The sequence below is a fragment of the Hyperoodon ampullatus genome, assembly GCF_949752795.1.
Source record: "Hyperoodon ampullatus genome assembly, chromosome: 13".
Taxonomy (NCBI): domain Eukaryota; kingdom Metazoa; phylum Chordata; class Mammalia; order Artiodactyla; family Ziphiidae; genus Hyperoodon; species Hyperoodon ampullatus.
In genome coordinates this window covers 1,729,873-1,755,628 of record NC_136926.1, presented here as the reverse complement: position 1 = coordinate 1,755,628, position 25,756 = coordinate 1,729,873, and the positions used below count along the sequence as shown (strand labels likewise).

Here is a 25,756-nt window from a genome sequence, read left to right as displayed (position 1 = left end):
CAAACCAGGAGTAGCTGCTCCTGGTAAGAATGTAAAACTGTGCTGAGACACTGAAGGCCTCGGTCTCTTCACATCCTGGTACCTACCTGTTGGTCCTCAGCTGGTCCCCTGAGCAGACCAAGCTCAGAAGAGATGACACGTGTGTTTGTACATGGTTCACATGGTAAATGTAACTATGTAGTTGCTTCGCGGGGTTTTTCTGCTGCTTTTTTTCTCGTAATTTTTTTTTCACTCAACAATAGGCCTGAGTAGCCTCGTTGGTGCACCTGGATCTAGTCCGCTCTTTCTCACTCAGTGTAGTGTTCCATCTTTGGGGTACATCCCAGTGTGGTCATCCCAGGGCAGCCACCAGCTTCCACAGCACCTGCGGGTCTTAGAAAAGGTGCCCTTTTCTGCAGTGGGACATGACCCCACCACAGCAAACACAGGCCGGCAAATGGGCACAGGGGGACTCTGCCCGTCACCCTCGTCCTTGACCACAACCAGCACCAGAGCACACAGTTAGGCAGTTTCTGGGTTTATTTATTTATTTATTTTTTTGGTTAACTATTACATCTTGTATCAGCCGTCTTGTACAAAGATGGGAGTGTTTTTCTAGGGCAGACGCCAAGAATGCTGGGCCATAGGAAATGTACGTTTCAAATTTTAATAGCTGCTCCCTGATGGCCTCCCAGCGAGGCTGTACCAGCTGGCACCCCCTCCAGGAGCACCAAAGTCCCCACTTCCCTCCTCGGTGAGTGATGATAGATGACTTTCTCAACGTCGCCCATCTGATGGGTGAAAAGTGGCCTCTCGTCAGCGCTTGTATTTGGGCCACATTCAAATGCCAGAATTCAGTGGCGGGCTCGAGGAGAAAACAGCAGCCGTGGTGCCACACGGCCCCCCCCCCATGAAGTGACATGTCCCCCGACACCAAGCATCCTTGGTTCCCGCACCGTTCACCAGGCACCATCTGGACCTACCTAGGGAGAACCATGTGTGTCTGTCGGCCGCTTCTTATGCTTGTGGCCCTGCCACTGCCACTGCCATGGCTCTTCACCGCCTTCAGGGCCTCCTACAGCTCCTCAGCCAGCGTCCCCTCTCAAATGCAGGAAGAACTGTTACACCGTGGGGTCGACTGCTCCAGTATCTCTTCCGAGCCCCTTGAGCCAGCCCTGGCTGCCACGCACCCTCCTTTACTCTGATGTCAGCATCTCAAAGTTCCTTTAGAAAACCCCTTCCTTCCCATCATCAGTGCAGGTGGTCCTGCTCACTTCCGTCCCCCAGCCACATGCTTGGTGAGGGATGGGCACACGGCCCACAGCGTCCAATGAGAGATGGCCCTGGGACTGTGGCCTGAGAATCGGTCGGCCGGGTTTGCTAATCTGGAAGAATGTCGGGTGCAGCTGCCCGCTCTGTCGTTGCTGCCATTTGGAGAGATCTTGCCTGAGGATGAAGCCAACACAGAGATGGAGAGAGAAACCGTATTCTGATCATGTCCTTGTGCAACTTGATCCAGCCTTGCCTGACGTCAGCCTGCTCTGAGATGGCCTAGTTTAATGAGCCCATAAATTTCCTTTCCCTGACCAGAGCCAGTCTGAGCTAGGTTTTTGCCAGCAGCACTTGAGCAAAGCTGGGGGATGTGCCTGTGAATGGTCATCATATGCAGGGTCTTCACTGCAAGTGATCTCAGCGGGTCAATATAACGGTCTTCTGAGCAGGTGCAGAATCTCCATGCTCCAGAACAGACCACTGAGGCCTGGAGAGTAACAGGGTAGGATGAGCAAGACCCCAGCCACGGGAGGACAGTGGAGAGGAGACTCTACCGGAAAACCCAGCCCTCACCTGGGTGGAGGGGCCACCACTCCCCTCAGACTGGGGGAATGTGGGTCAAGCAGAAGCACCTGGGCCTCAGTTTCCCTGTCCGTAGAATGGGACCTCAATCTTGATAGCACCAGCTGTGATGGGGGGGAGGGGAGCATCTGTAGAAACAGAACTAAGGTGTAGGGGTATTTGCATCTGAATGCCCTGCCCAGGATCCTTTGGCTCTGTGACCTCCCACAAGTTATTTAATTTCTCTGGGCCTCAGTTTCCTCATTTGAAAAATGAGAATGATAGTTTCTGTCACGAAAGATGTTGTGAGAAGTGAACGATTATATATGGCAGGTTCTGAGCTTGTGCCGGGCACGCACTGACCTCCCAACAGACGTCACCCATTTGCATTCTCCTCCCCAAACCCACAGCGACCACAGACCCACGGCCCTCGCTGACTCCCAGCTGCGCCCAGACCCCACCAGAGTTAGGGCCGCCGCCCGCGCCCCTCTTAGTCTCTCACCCCACCCCCTCCCGCAGTCCCTCCCGAGCTCCCACCCCCAGCCCCGCTGCAGCCCGGCTCCTCGCACGCCCCCAGCCCCTCCCTGCTCCCACCCCTACCCCGACCCCTCCCACTCTCCCACCTCAACCGCCACCCGACCCCACCTCCCTCCTACCACGGTGCAAAGGCTCCCCCAAGCGTCCGCCGGGCGCGCTGCGGCTGCCGCTCCGGGTCCCGCTCCGGGTCCCCATCCCTGACCGTGAAACCGTGCTTGGCGCGGGGTCCACGTACGCGCGGTCGGGCGGGAGGCGGGGTCCGTTCCCTGGGGGCCGGCACAGAGCCCCGGACTGTGCCCCCGCCTGCACGCCTCCGCCGCCCCGGGGCCGTCTGGGGACACACAGGAAGTGTCTTCCTTCGGGCCGCCGCAGCCAAGGTCCCCGTGTGGACTCGCCGGGCGGGGCGTGGGTGAGGTCTGAGCATCCTCCAGGGGGCGCGGGACTCTGGCGGGAGCGGGGCGCGGGCCCTTTAAGGCGGGTGGGGGGAGCGCCGGCGGCGTTCATTAACATATATTAGTATGCCCCGCCCCGCCGCTGGGAGGCGGCGCGGGGCTCGGTTGGGCAGGCAGCCTGGCGCGGGCTCCGGGAGCGCGGGCGCGGGGCGCACGGGCGCGGGGACTGCCACCGCCGCGCCGTCCGCCCTATGAGCGCGATGCGGCGCCGCGCCGCCCGGGGGCCCGGCCCGCCGCCTCCCCGGGCCCGGGTCCCGCCGCTGCCGCTGCTTCTACTCGCGCTGGCCACCCGTGGGGGCTGCGCCGCACCCGCGCCCCGAGCCGAGGACCTCAGCCTGGGAGTGGTGAGTGCGCGGCCGGGATGCGGGGCTCCCGCGGGCCGGGGAGACCCCATCGGGGCGCCTCGGTGCCTGCGGGAACTCGGACGCCCTGCACCCATTTCCTGGGCAGGAAGGCTGAGGCTGGGTCACAGTCTGAGTGTCTTACGCGCGCGCATCCGGGTCTGGGAGAGGCGGCGGGTCCCTCCCGGGCTCCGTGCGCTCGGAGCCCGCCGCAGTCGCTGGAGCCCGCGGAGGTTGGGGGTTCACCTGGCCCCAGCCCCGTTTCCGGCTCCGTGCAGCCCCAAAGGGGCCCCTGAGGCGGGTGGGACAGCAATCGCAGCCGCCCAGAGCAGGGCGGTCCCGAGTGCGTTCCCCGTGGGAGTGGCGGGGGGGAGGGGTGCGCACCCACAACCGAGAAAAAGACAGGGCTGCTGAGTGTGGGCGCCCCGGAAAGTCGGTGGTTTCGAGTTTGCTCCGTTGAGGATGTTGAAGATGTCGGGGAGCAAGGGAGCCGGCCTCCCAGCCCCCTGCTGGGCATGGATCTTGGCCCTAGTCCCTGTCCCCTTCCACCCCCAGGGTGGCCAGCCCTGCCTTGCCACCCTTGTCCCTGTCCTGAGCCTGGTGGAGCCCCCCTCCCATTCCCAGGCTCGGATGTAGCCGTCCAGCCTTCTCCTGCGCCCGCCCCCCCCAGTATCAGCTGTCCCACTGGCTTGGAAACCATACTGGGGGACTGCGCAGTGTCTTCTTCCCACAACCCCTCCCCCGTTCAGCCCGCCAGGCTTGGAGCCTCCTCTTTGGGACCTGGAAGATTTAGATCAGACTTTATGGGTCTCACCACCCCCAGGCCCCGGGAGGCCAGGCGAGGGCGAGAGCAGGGCGGTGGATTCAGCAGATTCCTTCTGAGGCTTCCGCCCCTGCAGTTGCCCTCACTTGCACAGATGAAGGGACAGGGCCGGGGACCTTGGCTCCCTGCCCCCGCCCCCGGCCCACGGCAGTCTCCTAAAGGGCTGCTGATAAGGCTCCTCTCCCAGGCCAGTGGCATTCTCGAGCTCCAGGTGGCTTTCAGGCCAGTGCAGGCGTTTGGGCGCCATCCGCAGCCCCGTGGTTGGCAGGACTCAGCCACCCCCGCCCAGCTGCCGCAACCCCTGCAGCCGCCTGGGGGGGGAACAACCACAGTCCCTGCCGTCTGCATCCAGATGCCAGAGGGTCCCCAGCGCCGCTTCCTCCCAGCCAAACTGCTCTGAAATTGGGGTGCCTTTGCCCACCTCCTCCGGGCCCTGGGGTGTCTTGGACCCCCTCCCGGGGCGCACGCTCTGAGGGCATCAAGTCTCTACGTCTGGGCTGGGTGGTAGTAGAACTAGGCTCCCACCTTCCAGCTGTGAGGGGCCTCGCGGGAGGGCTCCTGGGGGTCGGGCCCGCACACTCAGGGCGTGGAGCTCCTGGCCCAGCCAAGTGCGTGCATCTCGTCCAGTGCTGTTCTGAAGTTTCTCGCCGCCCACCCAGAGGAAGCGGGTCAGGTACACACTCCGGCTCCCGGCTTGCACCGCCATGCCTCCTCCTCTCCCTGCTCTCCTGGGTTCCAGGGGACGTGGCTCCCCAGCCTGGAGCCCCAGAGACAGCAGGGCCCTGGTATCCGACCCGGCGCGTAAAGAGCAGAGGATGCTGCCCCTGCCCAGAGAGATCCCCCCACCCAGGGAAGGCCAGGACCCCTCCAGCCTGAGTGAGAAACCTTCCTGCCTGCTGCCCCCGACTTGCGGGCCGAGGGCGGTCTCTGGTGGCCTTCGGGGGAATGACACCTCAGCGCGTCAGACCCGGAGGTGCAGGAAGGCTGGGAGACCAGCAGGGATTTGCCGGGAGGAGGGAGGACTCCTCTCCACCCCGCTCTGCAGGCTGCCCCCAGGGGCCCAGTGACTCTGGATATTCAGGTCTAGGGCTGCCAGTGAGGAGAAGGGCCCCTTTGTAAGTGTGACCCAGCTTCTGCCAGACAGAGCCGTGCCCAGCGGGTCTCTTGTGCGCTGGCTGTCCCCGGGAGGGGGCTCCCCAGCCCAGCCCGCCCGAGCCTCAGAGGAGAACAAAGCACCGGATTGAGGCCTGCCGCGCCGGTCCAACGGTGGTCTTTCAGGCTTCGGCGAGCGGGACAAAAGAGCCCCGTGCCCTCCTGGGGTTGTCGACTGAGCCGCAAGTCCTTCTGGGCCCGTTTTCATTACTTTATTTCTGAGTAGGTAATACCCACAGCAAAATATTCAGGCCGTACAGAAGGGTCCGCAGGGGTCGTTGTCTCCCTCATTTCCTGAGGATCCTTCCAGAGGTTGTCTGGGCACGGAAAAGGGCATGGGGACCTCGGTCCCTTATTTCCGCGGATGACAACCTGCTGTCCACTGCTGCGTGCCCTGCTGTTTTCACTTCCCAATGTGTCCTGGAGGACGGTCCACGCTGGAACGTCAGGTCCTCCTGGTTCATTCTTTCCACGCATCGCATTTCACTGCACGGATGTCACATCCATTAGCCAGAGCCCCGCACGGACGTGCAGGCTGTTCCTAATAGTTCGCCGTGGCCAGGAGCTGCCAGGACGCCCGCTTACTGCGACGTGAGTACGTGAGGGACCCGGCCCTGGGGGAGCCCAGGTGACAGGCGTGCACGTAACGTATCGTATGTTGGCAGATCTGCCACCATCCTCTACAGTTTGTTCTCAGGTTTCTATCCCGGCAACAAAGTCTGTGAACTCTTGTGCCTTGTACCACGCGTGTTGGCAGGTCTTTTGATCTCTGACACCCAGACGGTGACAGTGGTTTGTGGCTGAGAGTATGTGAGGGTGGCCGGGAATAAGCAGGGCCCTCAGCGGCCCAGGGGGCTGGGCAGGGGCTGGAGCTCCTGTGAGCACATGTCCCCCTCCAGGGGGTAGGGAGGGGGGTGGCGGGGATGACCGTCACCCTGGCCTCAGCCAGTCGCCTCTGGGTCCCCGCTGCTCAGTGCCAGCACCCCAGCAAGCCTCTGGCACCTCGGTGCACTCAGGACCCGTATCAGACCTGGCTTGGGGCCAGGAACATCCCTCTCGGCTGCGGTCAGGGAACCCAACCAAGGGGACCAGGGATGGTCTCACTGAGCCGGCAAGAGGGGAGCCTCGGCTCCCAGTTCCCCTCCCAGAGCTTGAATTTAAATGCGATGACGGTCCTAGGACCCAGCTGGGCCCCTCCCAGACCCTGGAGGCACGTTGTCAACAAGTGAGTTCATTTCCCAGACACTCATGGCCTTGGGCGTCTGGATGACTGAGAAGTCTTTGTGGTGCTTTCGAGGGGGCCTGTGGCGTGGGCAGGACCGCACTGGCCGCCTGTGGTCTGAGCCCCGGGACTGTGGATGCTGACTAAATGGGCTGGCGACCAGCCTGGCAGCTGAGGAAATGTCGTTGCTCTTTCAAGGGGCTCTGGGACCAGCCTCTGGGTGTGGATCCCAGGCTGCTGCTCACAGCCTGGGATCTGAGTGTTGGGCCTCAGTCTCCTCGTCTGTAAAGTGGAGCCATGAGAACGGGGCAGTGAGGACGTTCCCTGGGTGATGCCCCTGGATCTCTCACCACAGCGTCTGCAGGAAGTAAGCTGCCTTCGTGTTCTGAGGAGGGGGTGTGGGAACAGGGACAAGGGCTTGAGGGCTCACCAGGGAGCTGCCTGATGCAGTGCCCTCCTGGGGGTTTCCGAGGGTGCTTTGCGTGCGTGTGGTTTTTGCCTCTCGGTTAATGGTGGCTCGGAGCTTCCAGTGAGATGCTCTGGGTGCAGGGCCTATGCTGAGCACGGGAGGGGTGACGGGTGCGTCTGTCACAGGCTAGCCGACAGCCTGCTGTGTCCCTCCCAGGCACTGTCCAGCTCTCAGGAGGGATGGACAGTGGCCTGGGCAGGATGTGGAACCCACTTCCCCCCTTTACCTGGCCGCCTGCCCACTCCTCCATCCTCTCTTCCCTCTGTACCCCAGTCCTACCAGTTCCTTTCTGCTCCCTGAACTTCCAAGGCTGGTTCCTGCCACAGGGCCTTTGCACTAGCTGTTCCCACTGCCATGAATTCTCACCTCGGCTCATCATCTGGCCAGCTCCTTCTCATCCTTCAGGTGCCACCCCCCCGAGCACCCATTTAAGGAGCCCCTCCACCCTGTCTCACTTTCCCTCATAGCACAGCCGTCCTGGGAATAGGCCCTGAAGCCACATAGCCTGGGTTCCCCTCCCAGCTCTGCACTGTCTGGCTGTGTGACCGTGGGCAAGTGTCCTGACCTCTCTGCACCACAGTTTTCTCACCTGTAAAATGGTCATAATAATAGCGCCCACCTATAAGATCATTTCAGTAGTTCTCTATTGAGCGCCTACTGTGTGCCAAGCGTGAACTGAACCCCACAGACCCCTGTTCTCACAGCTTTCCCCTGTGGGCGCTGTGAGTAATTGAGCAGCGCTCAATAATCGTTGGCCATTAGGATCACTAATCATTGATCATCTGTGACACTTATCACGTGTTTATCTTTGGCTTTTTGCGTGAGACTGTCCCTCCTGGGTAGACAGCAGGACGGTGTCTCCCCAGACCTACCCTGTCCCCTGGCACCTGGCACAGGGATCCCTCGGTGAGGGTGTCGGATGGATGGGTGGACCGTCAGAGGGGGTTCTGGGAGCATCCCCCTGGGGAAGATGCTGGGGCAAGGCGTCATCCCAACCGCCAGCAGCCCCTGGAGGAAGACCCACCTTGCCGGGGGGCCACCAACTCCTTTGTCTCTGGGTCTTTAGCGCCCTGACGGCCAAGCGGGTCAGACACAGACTTGAGCCAGAGCTGCGCCCTCTGACCGCGAGCCATTTCCGCAGCTGCACGTGGAGGTGATGGTGACGCCGCCCTCGTGGGTGCTGAGGAATGAGTGGGTGAAGATGCAGAGCTGGCGGCACGCAGTGGGTGCTGAAGGGTCTGTTATTATTCGGGTCTGGGGGTGGGTGCTCTAAAGCCACTGCCCGCCCACCTCCGCTCCCCCAATGCTGTGACGGTGTCTGCACTGCCCTGGGCCTCCATTTCCTCATGTGTGCCGTGGGGCTGATGACAGCCGCTCTCCATACCCCCTACAAACGAGGCTGGCGGAGTCCAGTTAGAGATGGGGGGCGAAGGGGGGTGCCGACAGCTCAGCCGTCCGTCCCCACGGTCCCGGCCAGACACAGGCCCCTCACGGGGCTTCGGCGAGCCGACAGGCGTCCCGGGGTCCCGGCTGGCTTCGCTCCAGTCCTGCTCCCACGGCCAGCACGTCCGGCGAGCCCTCACTTCCCCACTTACAGGTGTGGCCAGGGACACTGTGGGAGCAGTGGCCAGGCCTGGGGCTGTGGGAAGGACCTGCGGGGGCACCGGCACCGGCACCGTAAGGCACATCACGGCGCGGCCTTCCCTCGCCCGCGGGTCCCCCCCCCCCGTCTGTGGAAGGTCGGTTTGCTGCGCCCCCTGGGAGCGAGCACCGAGGCCGCAGGTGCTTGCACTTGATGGCTGACCTGCTGGGCGGAGGGGCCACCGAAGACGTGAACGCGGGGCCGCTCGGTGGCGGCGATGGCCCACTTGCCCGTGGCTTTGCCGAGGTCAGGAGGGGAGTTTTGTGGTGTGTGCGTTAAACATCGCTCAACAGCGTTAACGCTGTGAACAAACGCACGTTGTGTCAACCAGCAATAAACGACACAGAGAAAATCAAGAGCAGGCGGGGGCTGGGCGGGGGGAATGGGAAGGCCACGGGAGGGATGGTAGGTGACTGCGTTTGCGGGAGGCGCCGGCGCCCCACTGCCTGCCAGTGCCTTGGGCAGGACACCCACCTCTCCGGGCCTCAGTTTCCCCATCTGCAGTACTGGCTCAGCTCACGGGGGTCCTTGCGGGGAGGAGGGTGGGAGCACGTCCTTGGCTGCCAGGGATTCCCCCGGGCGGGGCCGCCCCCGCAGGCCTGGGGCTCCCCTTGCTCCCCCCTCCCCCCTCCCCTCAGCCTTCCGGAAAGTTCACCCTCCGCCCACACGGCCTCGTTGCCCTGGAGACACGGTAGCCGTGGTGACAGTGAAGGGAGGACCCGGGGATGAGCACAGGAGGGGGCTGGCCCAGGCGACCCACAGTCTCTGTAGGGTACTGGGGGGCGAGAGATCTGGGCCCCCACCCCGGGGGCCGTCCTGATGCAGGCACCACTGTGCTGGGTGCAGGGATCGGCGCTGCACGGGCTCCAGGGCAGCCGAGGCGGGGCTTTTGTCAGCCTTTGCCCCATGCAAGGACCCCGGCCCTGAGGACGGGTTCTCAGCCTGGTTCCTCTGTGATGGTCCAGCGCGTACGTACTACCAGGGAAAAAAAAATGAAACCCCGGCCCTTGGGGAATTTGCTTGTCTCCCCTGAAGCGGGGAACGAGCCGGCAGGGCGAGAGGGAGAGAGAAAGAGAGAGAGAAAGGGGCTGCCCGAGACGCCCCCTCCCTCCCAGGGCTCTAGGGCTGACTGTTCCTTCCCAGCAGGGATGGGGGCTTCTTGTTGGGGACACTTGTGTTTCCACCGAAGGCAGGAGAACAGGATGGCTCAGGGCTGGGCCAGGGTCCCCATGGGCTCTTCAGGCCCCCCTGATCCATGCATCACCTGAGGGCCGGTGGCTGCCAGCAGCATCCCCCCAGCAAACCCACCAGGGGCTCGTCCTGTTGTCGGACACCTCCTGAGGATTTCCCCCAGCGAGCTGTCCAGGAATCGACACAGAAGCCACAACCACTGGGGGGGCCACGGGGAGGAGGTGGGCCGGGGGTGTGAAGAGAGGGGACCGGCTTTGTGATGGGGAAGGGAGCTGCGCTGGGGGCAGGTGGGATGTCTGAGCCCAAGCCTGCGGGGAAAGGGGGGAGGGAGCCCCTCCCCCCCGCCAGCCCCTCAGATCTGGTCCCATTCTTGCGCTCTTGCACGCAGCAGGGGCTGCAAGCTGCAGCGCCCAGGGCCCGGGCAGGCGCCAGCAGCTGCTGGCCGTGGTCAGAGCAGTGCTTGTCCCAGGCGGGCACAGGCCCTCAGCTCTGCCCTTGTTATGCAGGTTGACACAGAGCCAGCCACTCAGACCTGTAGCTGAAACCTCCTGCTTTGCAATGTTAGCAAACGTTTCCAAACCACCTGAAGTGCTCTTGAGGCCTGAAGCCCAAAGGTGTGCGTGGCCTCCTGGCCAGGCTGCCCAGCCCCAGAGGGCGCAGCTCCTCTGTGAGCCCCGTGGAGCCCCACGAGGGCTCGGAGCAGGGGTCTGCTACGATCAGACACCCAGCTGTTCTCCCAGCCTGGAAGGGGACAGCCGGGAGATGGGTGGTCCCCCCAGGCTGTCTCAGCCCCTGCCCACCCAAAGCACCTGGCCTGGGTGGGGAAAGGCACTTGCCTGGGTGGACCATTACCTGGTGAGGAGAGTGGGGATGGCACCCTCACCCAGCATCGTGTATGGCCTGAGGACACTCCCAAGGGATTCCTCGTGGCGCTGGGTGCCTCCAGGCTCTGTAGCTCAGTCCTGCAGTCTTAACAAAGAGCTGCAAAACGTGTGTGTGTATTTTCTGACTTTCAGAAAGAAAACGGCAGACTCAAAACCTTAAAGCATGTGTAAAACTTTCCCCCAAAATGTGTAGCCACAGGTACACGTTTTTTTAAATAACTTTTATTGGAGTATAGTTGATTTACAATGTCATGTTAGTTTCTGTTAGTACAGCAAAGGGGATACAAACACACATCTGTCACCTGGAATGCTCTCTTGGGTATTTCCAGGGCCCAGACAGTGATTAGCCAAGGGACTCAGTAAATCCTGTTGACGGCTGACGGGATGCATTTAAATGTGTTTGAAGTGATGTGAAGGGTGGTCCTCCCAAAAGAAGGGTGCTCAGGGGTGGCAGAGGCCTCAATACCACAGAGGGCAGAGCCCAGGGTCAGGGGTGAGCCTGCCCGGCCCTCGTGCTCCCCTCGTCTGAGCACAGGATGTCACTCGGGTGTCCACCGGGAGCACCCCTTGGTTGCTGTTCACTGTCCTGCCTGGGTCTAAGAGGGACCCCCAGACCTGAGGGGGGGGGTCTCCCGGGTCCCCCAGTTCTGCGCATTCCGGGGGTTCCTTCAGGAGTTGGGGAGGAGGTAAAGGGACAGAGAGAACCCCAGCGAGGACTCAGTGTTTCCTGGAAAGGAGGGAATCCAGCTAGTCTGCTGCAGGTGTATGCAAATTATATGCAAATCATTGAGGACCCTCCTGGTCAGTTGCGTTCCCTAGGAATTCCAGGAGGATAGACCCCCTCCCACTGAGCACCCTCTGGGCCCCCTGTGGGGACAGATCCCCGGGGCGGGGAGTCCTCAGGCAGGGGCTGCAAACGCGCAAGCTTCTGGGGGCCCTGCAGGTAGCATAAATGAATCAAGGATTTCTTAAATGTCCACCAAAAAAAAAAAAATAGACCTGCAAGTCGGTGCATTTCTTGAAGCCTGGTCTGGGAGGGGGTGGAGCTCAGAGAATCTCCAAAACCCTGCCTTGCACCCACCTGTGGGTCATCCTGAAGCTAGCTGATGAGCCCACCCCCAGCATTGCGTCCATATGACTGAGTGCTTTTTTTTTTTTTTTATCCTTTAGGACTTTTTTTTTTTTTTTTTTTCGGCTGCGTTGGGTCTTTGTTGCTGCGCGCGGGCTTTCTCTAGTTGTAGCGAGGGGGGCTGCTCTTCGCTGTGGTGCGCGGGCCTCTCACTGCAGTGGTCTCTCGTTGCAGAGCATGGACGGGCTCTAGAGCGCAGGCTCAGTAGTTGTGGCACGTGGGCTCAGTAGTTGTGGCACATGGGCTTAATTGCTCCGCGGCATGTGGGATCTTCCTGGACCAGGGCTCGAACCCGTGTCCCCTGCATTGGCAGGCGGATTCTCAACCACTGTACCACCAGGGAAGCCCAGCTGAGTGCTTTTTATGGGATTGTCACACAGCTTGGGAAGTGGGCATGAGCACCGTGTGGCAGTTGAAGAAACAGAAGCCCCCCAGGAGGTCCCCACGGATGGCATTGGTGCCTCCCTGTCCCCTGTGCCCCCACAGATGGTAAAGGGGTTCTGTGTGTGTCCGTGGTATAAAGGGTTGCCCCCCATTCCTGCTTCCTGTTTGGCTCAGAGGACCCCCACCGGGGCACTTTGCATCAGAGCTGTCCGCTGAAAACATGCACTTTATATGGAGGGTACCTGTGTCAGGGCTGATGTGAGCATTTCCACGTTCTAACTCTTTATATCCTCACATCCATAGGCGAGGAAACAGCCCAGAGGGGGTGTGACTTGCCTCAGTTGCACAGTGAGGAGGGGGCTGGGTGGGATTTGCACCCAGGCAGCCTCGCTCCAGAGTCTGGGCTCTTAACTACTGTGCACATGCAGCTCATAACCAGATTCCTAAAACCAGATTCTGAGCCCATTGCCCTTCTCAGCGTGGGTTTCAGACCTTGGGTCCTAAACTGCTGCCTCACAAACCAGCTCAGGGCCTGCATTTGGCACTCACGATGTTAAATAACCTTTTAAAAACTTCACTTTCCTAAGTGTCCCCTGGGCATTTTGCTGCCTCCGGAGGAGTGAGGTGGGCCAGGCTGCCATGAGCAGTCGCACAGGTTGTGCACTGCTCAAGCCCACCCTTCTACGGGGCATCAAGTTTATTAAGACACTCGGGCAAGGAGGGAGCATGAGACGCCCTGTGGGCTACCGGGCAGGGGCTGGAGCGTTGATCAGAGCTGGGAGAGGCCCGCCCCTCCCCGCAGTGGTGGCCCCAGGCAGGCGGCTCTTCTGTGGGGCGGAGCCCCCCCTCCACCCCTCACTGTACTCTCTGCCCGCAGGAGTGGCTGAGCAGGTTCGGCTACCTGCCCCCAGCAGACCCGGCAACGGGGCAGCTGCAGACGCCAGAGGAGCTGTCCAAGGCCATCGTGGCCATGCAGCGGTTCGGAGGCCTGGAGGCCACTGGCGTCCTGGGTCAGTTCTCAGGGTGCAGTGGGGGATGGGTGAGCTGAGCCCAGTTCCTCCTAACTGCCCCCTCCAGCCTGCCCTGCTGTCCTGGGATGGAGGGAGGATTCCCGCCGCATGGGAACCGTCCGTCATCCCCCTCCCCGTCCCCCGGCCGTGGGCACAGCAGGGGGTGTGTGCGTACCAGCCGCACCCAGACCCTCTTTCCACACTTTCAGTGGGGTCTCAAACTCCATGCCACGGGCCAGGCAGGCCAACTGTCGGAGTGGGGTCTGGCCACCCACGCCCCAGTTGAGTCGCCCCATTGGGGTGCCGGGCCTGTGCTGTTGAAACTGCCCGCTTCCCAAGAGAAACCAGAAATCTGGGGGGTTTATGTGAGCACCCCACCTTTTACCTTTTGGCCACAAATTCCAATTTTGTAAAGACTCTTCGAAGGGCCAGCTGATCAAAACATGTCTGTCCCCAGGCCTCTCAGGAGTAGACACGTGTGTCACACACAGAACCGGTCGGGTGTGTGTCCCGTGAGATGCAGGGAGTGTTGGCCAATGGTCCAAGTTGGGGCCATGCCCCCTCCGACTGCTCAGGGCCCTGCCGTACATTAGTGAATGCTTTGAAAGCCCCCCATCCTGGTCTGTGGACGTACCCTGGCAGGGGGCCCGACATAGGTGGAGGCCTGGGCCTCGTCCCCCCAGACCTGGTGCAGGGAGCGAGGGAGCGGGACTGGAGCTTGGTGCCGGCTCTCGGGGAGCTGCTGGGAATCCCCGGTTGGGGGTGCGCGTGCGCTGGGCCTGGCTCCTGACCCCCGCCCGCCCGTCCGCCCTGCAGATGAGGCCACCCTGGCGCTGATGAGAACCCCGCGCTGTTCCCTCCCTGACCTCCCAGCCGTAGCCCCGGCTCGAAGGAGGCGCCAGGCTCCGGCCCCGACCAAGTGGAGGAAGAGGAACCTGTCGTGGAGGTGGGCAGGCGGGGCTCCACCGGGCCTGGCCTTTCCGGGGGTCTGGGCGTTGGCCAAAATGAGCACCCACAGACCGGGGCTTAAGAGACAGGAATTTATCCTCTCGGTTCTGGAGGCCAGAAATCCGAGATCCAGGGGCCACAGGTCCCTTGGCGGCTGTGAGGGAGAATCCGGCCCAGCCCCCGTCCAGGTGCTGCCGGCAGCCCTGGGCCCGTGGCTCTGATCCCTGCTTCCATCTGCACGTGTCCTCCTTCCACGTGTCTGTGTCCCCTTCTGTCTGTTGTAAGGACACTCACTGGATTTAGGGGCCACCCTATTCCGGGATGAGCTCATCTCCATCCCCGCCCCAGTTACGTCTGCAAACCCCATTTCCAAATAAGGGCCCCGCTGCCCCCCACGACCCCGGGGCAAGTTGTTCCAGGGAGCACCGTCCAGCCTGGGGCGGGGGCACTGGGTCTGTCCCCGTGACCGACCCGTCTGTGACCCCGCCTGCCCCAGGGTCCGCACGTTCCCGCGGGACTCGGCCCTGGGCCGCGACACGGTGCGCGCGCTCATGCACTACGCGCTCAAGGTCTGGAGCGACCTCACGCCCCTGAACTTCCACGAGGTGGCCGGCAGCGCCGCCGACATCCAGATCGACTTCTCCACAGCGGACCACAACGACCGCTACCCCTTCGACGGCCCCGGCGGCGCGGTGGCCCACGCCTTCTTCCCGGGCGACCACCACACCGCAGGGGACACCCACTTTGACGATGACGAGGCCTGGACGTTCCGCTCCTCAGGTGCGTCCGGGCTGGGGTGGCCCCGGGGACCCCGCAGAACCCCCAGCCCCTGACAGAGCCCACGATGGTGTAGGGAGCCACACCAGCCCCCCAGGAAGAGGAAACCGCCACGGCTCCCCTGCCTAAAGCCGTGGGCACCTGTCCAGCTCAGGAGGACAGCTCTGCGTCCAGCCGTCTCTGCACGGGCAGCCCACCTGGCAGACCCGGGCTGGGCTCACAGGCCTGGGACGTGACTCCGTGAGCCAGGCTTGTCCTCACCCTGGTCCAGCTCCCAAGCGGGAGTACAAGCTTGTAAGGCCTCTGCAGGCCTAGGCACGCCATCACTTCTGCTAAGTCCCATTGGCCAAAGGAGTCGCAGGCCCCTAGCTTCAAGGCGGGACGAGGGTCAGAGCCGCGTGGCACAGGCTGTGGGTACGGGCCGGGGAGACGGGGGCCTTGTGGGGTGAGTCTGTATCCCAGGCTGGGGAGCCCATCCGAGCTGGAGGAGCCAGGAGTGGCCCCGTAGAACCCGTGGGTTTTATACCTTGATGGGAGCCCAGGCCCGTCCTGTGGGGCCTGGAGCATCTATTCAGTGCTGTGGGGTTGAGGGAGCTTACGGTGACCCCTGTAACTTGGGATCCTGATGGCCAGCAAGGCCTGAAATACTTACCATGTGGCCTGTACAGAATAGTTTGCCAACTTTAACTGTGAGGGGCACGTGGGAGGTGAACTCCACAGGGCCTCCTAGGAAGCAGACAGGCCCTGAGTGACTCCATAGGACCCGTCTGTCAGGACTGGGGCCTCCTCTGTAACCAGCTTGGCGGACTCATCTCACCCCACCCCACGGGTCCCGTCCCCGTGGCCCAGCAGGAGCTGGCGGTGCCTCCCTGGGCTCACTGGCTCCTGTGTCCCCAGATGCCCACGGCATGGACCTGTTCGCGGTGGCTGTCCACGAGTTCGGCCACGCCATCGGGCTGAGCCACGTGGCGGCCACACGCTCCATCATGCAGCCGTACTACCAGGGCCCGGTGGGTGACCCGCTGCGCTACGGGCTCCCCTATGAGGACAGGGTGCGCGTCTGGCAGCTGTACGGTGAGTCCTCCCCACAGAGCCGTCACGGGTCAGCCGGGGATGGGGACAGCAATGCCGGGGACCCCCAGAGCACAGAGCCCCACGGAAGAGGGCTGGTTCTGTCTTGTTCGCTGCGTGCTCAGCATCTGGGACCGCCTGGCACACGCTGGCTGCCCCGCGGTGTGTGTGGAATGAATAAGCAGGTGAGTTGTGTCGCCAGGGGTCCCTAGGACCTGGGGCCCCGCTGCCCTCTCCACGGAGCTCGTCTCAGAGCCCCGGGCAAGATCCCACGTCCAGTCCCCAGACGGTTTCGGGTCGTGACAGCTGACATTGATGGTGACCCAGGGCCCACGCAAAGCACTTACATGTATTAAGTCATCCAGTCTTTACAACCTGTGAAGTAGGTACCACATCCCCACTGAGAGATGGGAGCGCTGAGCCAGGACTGACCCAGGGCCAGCTCCGGGCCCCGTTCTGCTGGGAACACACCAGACAATGTGGCAGAAGGAGCTCTGTCCTGGGAACTGTGAGAGCGAGGTGGGGAGGATGAACCTCCCCCGGTCACCCCCCACTTCTCCATGCTGGGCTCCCCGACCCCACGCCAGACTGCCCCTACCACAGCGGCCAGAGCTACCCTCTGAAAGCCTGGGATCGAGTGCCTCGCCTCGGAGGCCGGCCTCCCCTCATTCCACGTCGCAGCCTCTCCCCTCCGCCTGGACCCGCCCGCCCCCCACTTCACTGGTGCCCCAGCGCTTACCACCCTCTGACGTCTGTGGACGTCTTTTATTGAAGTAAAATTTACGATTTTTACCCTTTTAAAGCAAACTGTTCAGTGACATTTGGTACATTCACAATGTTGTTCAACCGCCCTTTCTCTCCACTTCCAGAACGTTCTCATGCCGCCCCCCACCCCCCCGCCGTCCCACCTCACCCATTAGCAGTCACTTCCCATCCACTCCCCCGCCCCCGGCAAACACTCGTCACTTTTCTGTCTTTCTGGATTTGCCTCTTCTGGGCATTTCACATAAATGGAATCATACAATGTGTGGCCTTTTGTGTCTGGCTGCTTTCACTGAGCATGTGTTTTCCAGGGTCATCCCCGTCATAGCATGCATCAGTAATTCATTCCTTTTGACAGCTGAATCATTTTATTTATCCATTCTTCCGTTGGTGGACATTTGGGTTGTTTCCACCTTTTGGCCATTATGAATAATGCTGCTGTGCACATTCATGTACAGCTTTTTGTTTGAACACCGGTTTTCTGTTATTTTGGGTCTGTACCCAAGAGTGGAGTTGGGGGGCGGGGGGGTATAAACACCCCTTTAAGTCAGTGGGGCACCTGTGCCTTCTGCTCATGCATCACGATGCTCTGGCTCCAGGGACGGGAGTCTCCCCTGCCCTGCTCACCGCCGCAGCCCGGCGCTCAGCTCAGTCAAGACGCAGTGCCACCCACCCGATGGCCCCGGCTCCGTCCTGGCGGCTCCAGGAAGGGTGGTGGAGTCTGCAGGGAGGCGGGTGTGCTGGGCCCGATGCAGCCTCCTTGTCTCCACAGGCGTGCGGGAGTCCGTGTCCCCAACGGCACAGCCGGACACCCCAGAGTCCGAGGAGCCGCGCCTCCTGCCAGAGCCCCCCGATGATCGCTCTAGCACCCCGTAAGCCATGGGCCCCTTGTCTCCGCTCTGCGGCCAGCGCGGCCCCCAGCAGCAGCTCCGAGTCCTGAGCTCGTGGCTCTTCTGGGCCAGCTGAGCCCTGAGTGACAGTTAGTTTCTTTTCTTATGGACAGACAGTGGAGGGGACCCCCGCTCACCCCAGCCCAGAACCGTGCAGAGGCCTTGACTTTCAAATGTGCGATTTCCTCTCACTCTTCGTCCCAGTCAGTCATCGACGGCTGCGTAACAAGCAGCCCTGCCTCGTGGCATGAAACCACCACTATGTCTTTAGGCTCGTGGGTTCTGTGGGTCAGGAACTTGGACAGGACACAGTCGGGGGTCAGGGGTCGGCTACACAGTGTTGTGGAACATCTGCTGGGGGCTGGAATCGTCTGGGGGCATCTTGACTCAGGTCTGGTGCCTGGGCTGGGCTGACTCGAAGGCTGGGCTCAGCTGGGCACCATCTGTGTCCCGTGCCGGAGGCTGGATTCCTGGAGTGGCTGTCCCAAGGGAGCATCCGGAGGACTGGCAGTGCTGGAGGCCATGCAGCAGCTGTCCGCCTTTTAAGGCCCAGCCTTGGATTCATCCAGCCCCGTGGTGAAAAGAGTCAGAGCCTGCATACTCTCACCCCCCTGTCCCCCAGTGGAACAAGTGCCACAGAGTCTGCAGGGGGCATCCCCGTCCACCCCTCCCACCTTTGCCCTCACAGCCTGGCATGCCTCCTTGCCACCTTCAGGCTCACACTAAACACAAAAATACAGACAGAAATCTATGTATTTAGGCTTCCGTGGTTTGGCTTGTTTTGAGGTTTGGTTTTCCAAACGTGGGATGTTTTTATGCTTTTCTCCCTCAGCTGTATGTGGTGAATTTCCACTGAGGTCAACAGATGTTGCTCTGACTTGTGTTATTATTGTTCTTCATTGCATTTATTTATTGCATAAGTAACACCTGCCAGCAGTACACGATTCCAGAGGCACAAAAAGCACTCACAGTGAAAAGTTAGTCCTCACCGCTGACCTCCCAGTCCCCTCCCTGGGGCAAACATTTGTGCGTGTGCGTGACCTTCCAGAGAGATTCCACACGTGTATAGAAAGCCAAGCATGTAGATGTCCATGCGTGAACCCAGTGGGACGTCTCCTGTGCTGCTCGGCCTCAGCTCTGGCCCCAGGGCCTGTGGAGGCCTCTGTGTCTGTGAAGATGCCTGGGTCTCGGAGCTGAGCTGCACTGCCGTACGCGTGTGCCCTGCCCTGTTTTTAAGTCCTGGATCGGTGGGCATTTTAAGTTCCTGACCTTTTGTCGTCACAAATGATGTTGCTGTGAGTACTGTCTGTGGCTAGAGCTCCAGATTCAGAACCGGGCTCCCGGCACGCACGCTCAGCGTTTCTGTAGGACGTGCCCAGCTGGCTTCTCGATGCTTCACTGGCAGCGTGGAGAGCGCCTGCTTGTCCAAGTGCTCCCTGACGCTCGCTCAGCGATCCATCTTGCATCCTGCACGGCGAGCGTGGGGCTCAGTTTCACCTGCTTTTCTCTCTTGACTAAACTGCTGTGGTTGCTGGACCTACAGGCGGTGATGCGGGCGTGCAGGGTCCTTCGGGGATGCTTGTCCCCATGGCCTTGCCTAGCCCGGCTCCCCGGGGCAGCTCGGAGTGGGGCTGCCTCCCAGCCCAGCCCTCTCTCTGCCCCTAGGCCCAGGAAGGATGTGCCCCACAGATGCAGCGCCCACTTTGACGCGGTGGCCCAGATCCGAGGCGAGGCCTTCTTCTTCAAAGGTAACCCCCTCGGGGTCCAGCAGCCGCTGGACAGAAGAGCAGACCCCACTCTGGGCCCCAGGCTGGCCACCTGCAGCCCCACCCCCTGTGTCCCCCCAGGCAAGTACTTCTGGCGGCTGACCCGGGACCGGCACCTGGTGTCGCTGCAGCCGGCACAGGTGCACCGCTTCTGGCGGGGCCTGCCGCTGCACCTGGACAGCGTGGATGCCGTGTACGAGCGCACCAGTGACCACAAGATCGTCTTCTTCAAAGGTGGGCGCCCCCCCATCTGGGTGCCTGCTGGGCATCGCTGACCGGGGGCCGCAGCCTGCACTCCCCAGGACCCCCAAAGCTCGCGTCCACACAGGAGGCCAGTCCCGTGCTTTGCTCTGTGGGTCCAGAGCTCAGAGCAGAGAGTATCACATTCATGTGTGCACTCAACCAATTTGTAGTTATTGAGCACCTGCTATGTGCTCTGCACTGTGGTAGGCCCTGCAGACACACAGTGGGCAAGACACAAAAATCCCTGCCCTCATTCTGGGGCGGGGGACACACAATAAGCACCTGCAAGTAATGAGGGAGTTAATTTCAGATAAGCCTGAGGGAACAGCATACCAGGCAGAGGGAGCTGCCAGTGCAAAGGCCCTGAGGCAGGAACAATCTTGCTGATTGAAAGAACCTGGAAGAGGGTGATGAGGCTGGATCAGAATGAAGGGTGAGGAGGGCGGGGTGGGAAGTGCAGGTCGACTCCGAGTGGCCGTGGGAAGGAGCTGGATTTAGGCTAAGAGCAGGGGGAAACTGCTCTCCCATCTCAGTCCAGGGTGGCAGGTCCACTGGAGGAGGGGTGTCACTTCACCCTCAACAGCCCCGCTCCCGGGCTGGGCTGGGGTGGTGGTTCCTGCCCTTGGGGAGCATGCTGTCTCTGGGGAGAAGGAAAGGTGCCCCGCCTGCAGCAGGAGACTGAGCCCTGCCAGTTCTGTGGGCACTTTGGGGGCTGTGAGCCTTCCTCAGTCTCACGCACTGCTGTGTGTATGTGCAGCTGTGTTTTGGGGGTGCAGGGTCTGTAGCTCCCCAGAGTGAAGCCACCCTGCTGCCCTGACCCAGGCTCTCCAGCCTGGCCTCCCCTGTGTGGTGCTTGGGCTCGACCCCTCCCCACTCACCCTGACGCGCCCCCTGACAGTGGAATCACCGTCTCCCAGGCTGGATGTCAAGGGCCGGCCACAGTCATGGTGGGGGGACCTGTCTGGCATCTTCTAAGTAACTTGGATTATTTCTTAACATTTAAAAATCGGGAGATCCCCACGAGAAACCACAGCTCCAGACTTGAAATATGAGACAGTGTGGGCACTTGGGGCCTGTGCACTTGCCTGGCAGCGTCAGCTGGAGCAGGTCGGGCTGCCCTGTCAACGACACCCCGCGTGCGTGCCCACTCAGAGGAGAGCATCACAGCCCTCCTCGTTGTGATTGCACGGGGCCCTGTCTGCAGCTGTGCTATCATTTCCTTCAGTTGTTGCCAGTCTCTGACAGATGATTTTTTAGAAATTATTGTTAATTGTGGTAAAACACACACACACACACACACACAATGTAAAAGTTACCGTCTCAACCATTTTTAAGTGTAGAGTTCAGAGGCATTAAGTTTTTTCACACTGTGTGCAACCATCACCACCGTCCATCTCTAAGGCTTTTTCATCTTGTAAAGTTGAAATTCTGTCCCCATGAAACACTAACTCCCCATCCCCCTCCTCATCCCCCGGCACCCACCAGCCTGCTTCCTGTCTCCATGGATTTGCCTGCTCTAGGGACCTCATATCGTGGAACCACACAGGATTTGTCTCTTTGCGACTGGCTTATTTCACTGAGCGTAGTGTCCTCAAGGTCATCCACGTAGCAGGTGTCAGGATTCCCTTTTTTAAGGCTGAGTAGTGTTCCATTGTATGGATGGACCACGTTTTATCATCTGTCGATGGACACTTGGGTTGCTTCCACCTCTTAGCTGTTGTGAATGATGCTGCTGTAGACAAGTGTGTACAGATAGCCCTTTGAGGACTTGCTTTCAATTCCTTTGTGTATATACCCAGCGCTGGGGTTACTGGATCCTGTACTATTTCTATGTTTAACTTTTTGAGGAACTGCCAAACTTTCTTCCACAGCAGCCGCTCCCATTTTACATTCCCACCAGCGGTGCCCAATTCCCCCGATCCTCACCTACGCTTGCTGTTTTCTGGGGGCGGGTTTGATCGTGCCCATCCTACCGGGTGTGAGGTGGTATCTCATTAGGGTTTTGATATGCATTTCCCTGATGACTGGTAACGTTGAGCATCTTCTCGTGTGCTTACTGACCATTTGAATATCTTCCTTGGAGAAATGTCTATTCCAGTCCTTTGTCCAGCCAAAGATTTTTTTTAATGTTTTGCTTCTTTTTCATTTGTATCTTCTGTTTTCATTTGTTTCTTTTTTCATTTGTTTTGTTTTGTTTTTTTTGGCCGCAGCTTGCAGGCTGAAAGCACAGTCCTAACCACTGGACCGCCAGGGAATTCCCTCATTTGTTTTCTAAATAACAGGGTTGATTTGTTGCTAAACCCCGGTGGGAGTGGGGGACCTGACAACACATACCCAAATTTAATTCCCGCCCTTCTGCGGCAGAGCAGCTAAGGATGTTTCCAGAGCCCAAAGTCAAGGATATACCCAACAAGGATCTCAGTCACACCATTTCCCGAAAGCTTTACATGCAGGTTTGAAGTTCTCGGTGATTTCTAAAGCCCTGCTTCTGTGTAATCTGACAAGGCTGCACACATGCAGGTCCGGCGGGCCTTGACCCAGTGCCCTTCCTGCTTTGCCCGTGAACATGCTCAGCCCGCCTCACAGCAGAAGTGGACAAGGCCCCGCTGACCGAAGTGGCTTCTCGGGGTGGGAGGGGGGAGTCTTGCCCCCTGGCTGTGATGTGGCCGCCTCATCTGGCCCCGCGTCCCCAGGCTGCTGGCACGTGTGGGACCCCTGCCGGGAGCACAGCAGGCGCTCGGTGAACCCTCCTGGGACTTACGCCGTGGGCACTGCGCATCGGGGTGCCCGTCTGTGGGAGGAGCAAGGGCTGGGGCCCCCGCCCGGCGGGCTGGGCGAGCTCCGGCCCACGGCTCTTTCTCTCGCCCCCAGGAGACAGATACTGGGTGTTTAAGGACACTAACGTAGAGGAAGGATACCCGCGGCCCATCTCGGACTTCGGCCTCCCGCCGGGCGGCGTCGATGCTGCCTTCTCCTGGGCCCACAATGACAAGACTTATTTCTTTAAGGACCAGCTGTACTGGCGCTACGATGAGCACACACGGCGCGTGGACCCTGGCCACCCCGCCCAGAGCCCCCCGTGGAGGGGCCTCCCCAGCACGCTCGACGATGCCATGCGCTGGTCCGATGGTGAGCCGGGCGCCGGGGGAAGGGCGAGTCCGGGGCAGCCTCAGCCTCCACCCCTGGGGAGCGGGGATCCAGGGGCAGATGCGTGCGTCTGCCCCGCCCCCCACCCCCGCGCCGCAGACACCACCCGCCCCCGGAGGGGCCCCTGGGTCGCCCCCTCTGGCGCTTGTTCACCTCTCGGGGTCCCTTCCTCGCCCCCGTCACCCCTCTAGCCATAGCAGCCTCGCCTCCTGCTCTCACACACACACACCCCCAGGGCCTTTGCACTGCCGTGCGTCCCCCCCACCCCCCAACACTTTCCCCACAGGCTTCAGGGCTCCGCCCAAACGTCATTTCAGCGCCCCCTGGCTGCAGTGAGAAGTACAGCATCCTCCCACAGGGGCAGCTCCACCCGTACGGGAAGTTTCGTTTGTTCTATTTGCAAAGCCAAGTCCCCAGTACCTAGAACAGCCTGGCACATAGTAGGCCCTCAGTAAATAAATAGTAGGGAAAAAGCAGAGGTCATCTCATCCATCCCCCTGCCTCCAGGCGGCTCCTTGAGCTTTCCCAGGCCTGTAATGCTCTGAGTGCCCACAGATGGGCTCCCCGGAGGCTGAGACCAAGACTCTGACTCTCACCTGAGACGTTCTACGTCTGTCCTTCCTGCTGGCCCCGCAGCTCTCTGCATCCCGTCCCCCTGCCGTCTACACCGAATCCCTCGTGCTGCAGCGGCCGGAGCTCAGCCGCCTGCCCTCTTCTCTCCCAGGTGCCGCCTACTTCTTCCGCGGCAAGGAGTATTGGAAGGTGCTGGACGGTGAGCTGGAGGTGGCGCCCGGGTACCCGCAGTCCACGGCCCGGGACTGGCTGGTCTGCAGAGACCCGCCCGCTGACCCCGAGGGCGCAGACGGAGAGGCTGGGGCCCACGCCCGGCCGGGGCAGCGCGACCACAGCCGCTCCGAGGACGCCTACGAGGTCTGTTCCTGCACCTCCATCGCCGCCGCCGCACCGCGGGCCGCGGGCCCACTGCTGGCCGCGCTGCTGAGCTTCCTGTGGACAGCGGCCCGGGCCCTGGCGCTGTGACATTCGGCGCTGGCCTGCGACAGGACAGAAGGGGCTACGGCCCAGAGGCACAAAGTGCAAGGACTGATGCCCGCCCCTCCAGCGCCTGAGCCAAGCGTCCCTGCAGAGCGGACCCCGCCTTGCAGATGGGGACGGCGCCACCAGCCCCCGGGCCGAGGCCACCGGGTGCAGCCTCCCCGACTCGGCAGAGGCCAGCAGAGGGCGCTGCTCCCCGGGCGCGGATGCAGGGGGAGCGCCCGCCTGGCCTGCCTGCCCTCTGCCAGCTGGGGAGATTGCGTCACGTCCCGGCCGGGTCGGGGCCGGGAGCCGTCCTTTCAGCGAGCGAGTGACTGAATCTCACGGAGATTGACCGAGGAGCCAGGGGCAGGCTGGGCTGGGGGCGTTACATCAGGTCCGCAGGCCCACGGGCATCCCCTCCCCATCACCTGCCGCAGAGCCGCCCCTGGTGCTTCCGCCCGCCCGTGGGGCTTCCTCTCCTGGACCCAGTGGGCCTGCCGGCTGCCCTGACCAGGGCAGCCGCCTCCACGGGCGAGCCCCCAAGCTGGGGCCGTGGTGGGCTTCCCTTGTGACGCGTTTCAGACAAACACGATCTCTTCCTGCTTTGTAACGGCTCAGGCTCGGCTCCCTGACGCGCCCAGGCGGTCTGAGTGTGGGCGTCCTCCGGGGCCTCGAGGGGCTCTGTAGCCCTGGCCCCAGACCACCTGCACTCTGGGGTGGGGGGCCTCCAGGAAGGCCTGTGCAGTGGTCACCAACACCTTCCTGCCCAGCGCCTCCTTGACGACTCCATGACCCCTGGGTCATTACACCCATTTCACAGACAAGCTGAGGCCCAGCTCAGGGAAACGAGGCTCCTGCCCGCAGGCAGGGGTCGGGCCGGGTCAGGTCTCAGGACCTGGGGTTCTGGCACGTTCGCCCAACCTCCCTGATGGATGGAGTGACTACCTGCACGTGCAGGTACTGTGCTCAGTGCGGGACGTGCAGAACGAGACAAGGTGTTGGGTGAGGCACCTGGGACGCTGTCTGCCACCCCGAATGCCCCCGAGGGCCTCCCAACAGGAAGTGCAGGGAGGTGGCTCCGTCCCATTGCTCCTTCTGCTTCTGGCTCCAAGGCCAGGATGGCAGCCACCACTCTCCCACCCGGAGGGGCAAAGAGTGGGAGCGGTACCCCCTTCACCCGGGAGGGCGACCTTTCCCAGAAGCCCTGGCTGCCTGCCCGCTCTCACTGGCAGGGAGCGATTGATCAGTGCTTCTCCTGGGGGTGCGTGGACATGGGGGTGGGATGGTCCCTGCCCATCCCTGTCGCAGCCATAGATAACCCCAAAGGTAGGATCACCTGGGTTGAGAACCTCTGGTCTAGAGGAATCACCACCCCTCCCTGGGGCTGGGGCAGGTGAACGCCTGCAGCAAAAATGGTGTCGGTTAGGAAGAGAAGAGTAGGTGAGGTGAGCGTCAGGCCATCAGGGGGTTGCGAAGAGCCCCTGCAGGGGCTGCCTTGGAGCAGGGGTTCTCCAGGCGGGGTGCCCAGCCAGCAGCATCCACATCACCCAGAGCCGGTAGAAATGCAGATTCTCGGGCCTGGCCCTACCTGCTGATCAGAAGGCTGGGGGTGGGGCCGGCCATGTGTTACCCTCTCCCCTTTCTGTGAGTGTGATACACGGGGAAGTTTGTGAACAGCTGCTTTCCAGGGGGCTCCGGAAGGGCCTCCCTGAGCCAGGGAATGAGCCGAAACAGAAGAGAAGGAGTTGGTTGTGCAGCGATCAGAGGGAAGAGGCCAGCTGGGGTGGGGGGGCAGGGCAGGTGCGCACGTTCTGGGGTGCAATGGGCCCGCTCAGCAGAAGACCCTGCATCCTGGAGATTTTCCACAAGGCCAGCCCACATGGGGGATGGTAGGCTGCTCTAAGGCACTGGCACTCATTCCCTGCGTCGTGGGAGTTATCACCCCCCCGCCCCCGCTCTAGGGTGAGGCACAGACGTTCGCATGTTCAGGAGAGGGCTCAGGCTCCTGCAGCTGCACACCTCCACCCCGACCTGATGCCCAGGTAGCAGAGGCAGGCTCAGGGCCCGTC

At 61.5% G+C, this 25,756-nt stretch overlaps 1 protein-coding gene across 1 annotated transcript; it reads left to right on the top strand.

Annotated features, from left to right (window-relative positions):
• Window positions 1–3,001: 3,001 nt before the first annotated feature.
• Window positions 3,002–24,297, top strand: MMP17 (matrix metallopeptidase 17; the record flags this gene model as incomplete). The annotated part of the gene is made up of 10 exons (XM_079717716.1): window positions 3,002–3,145; window positions 12,916–13,048; window positions 13,865–13,994; window positions 14,493–14,776; window positions 15,671–15,847; window positions 17,379–17,478; window positions 19,162–19,244; window positions 19,344–19,496; window positions 22,377–22,634; window positions 23,377–24,297. 10 exons carry the CDS (start codon window positions 3,002–3,004, stop codon window positions 23,688–23,690), a joined length of 1,776 nt encoding a protein of 591 aa, XP_079573842.1. The 3' UTR covers window positions 23,691–24,297.
• Between the last annotated feature and the right edge of the window lie 1,459 nt (window positions 24,298–25,756).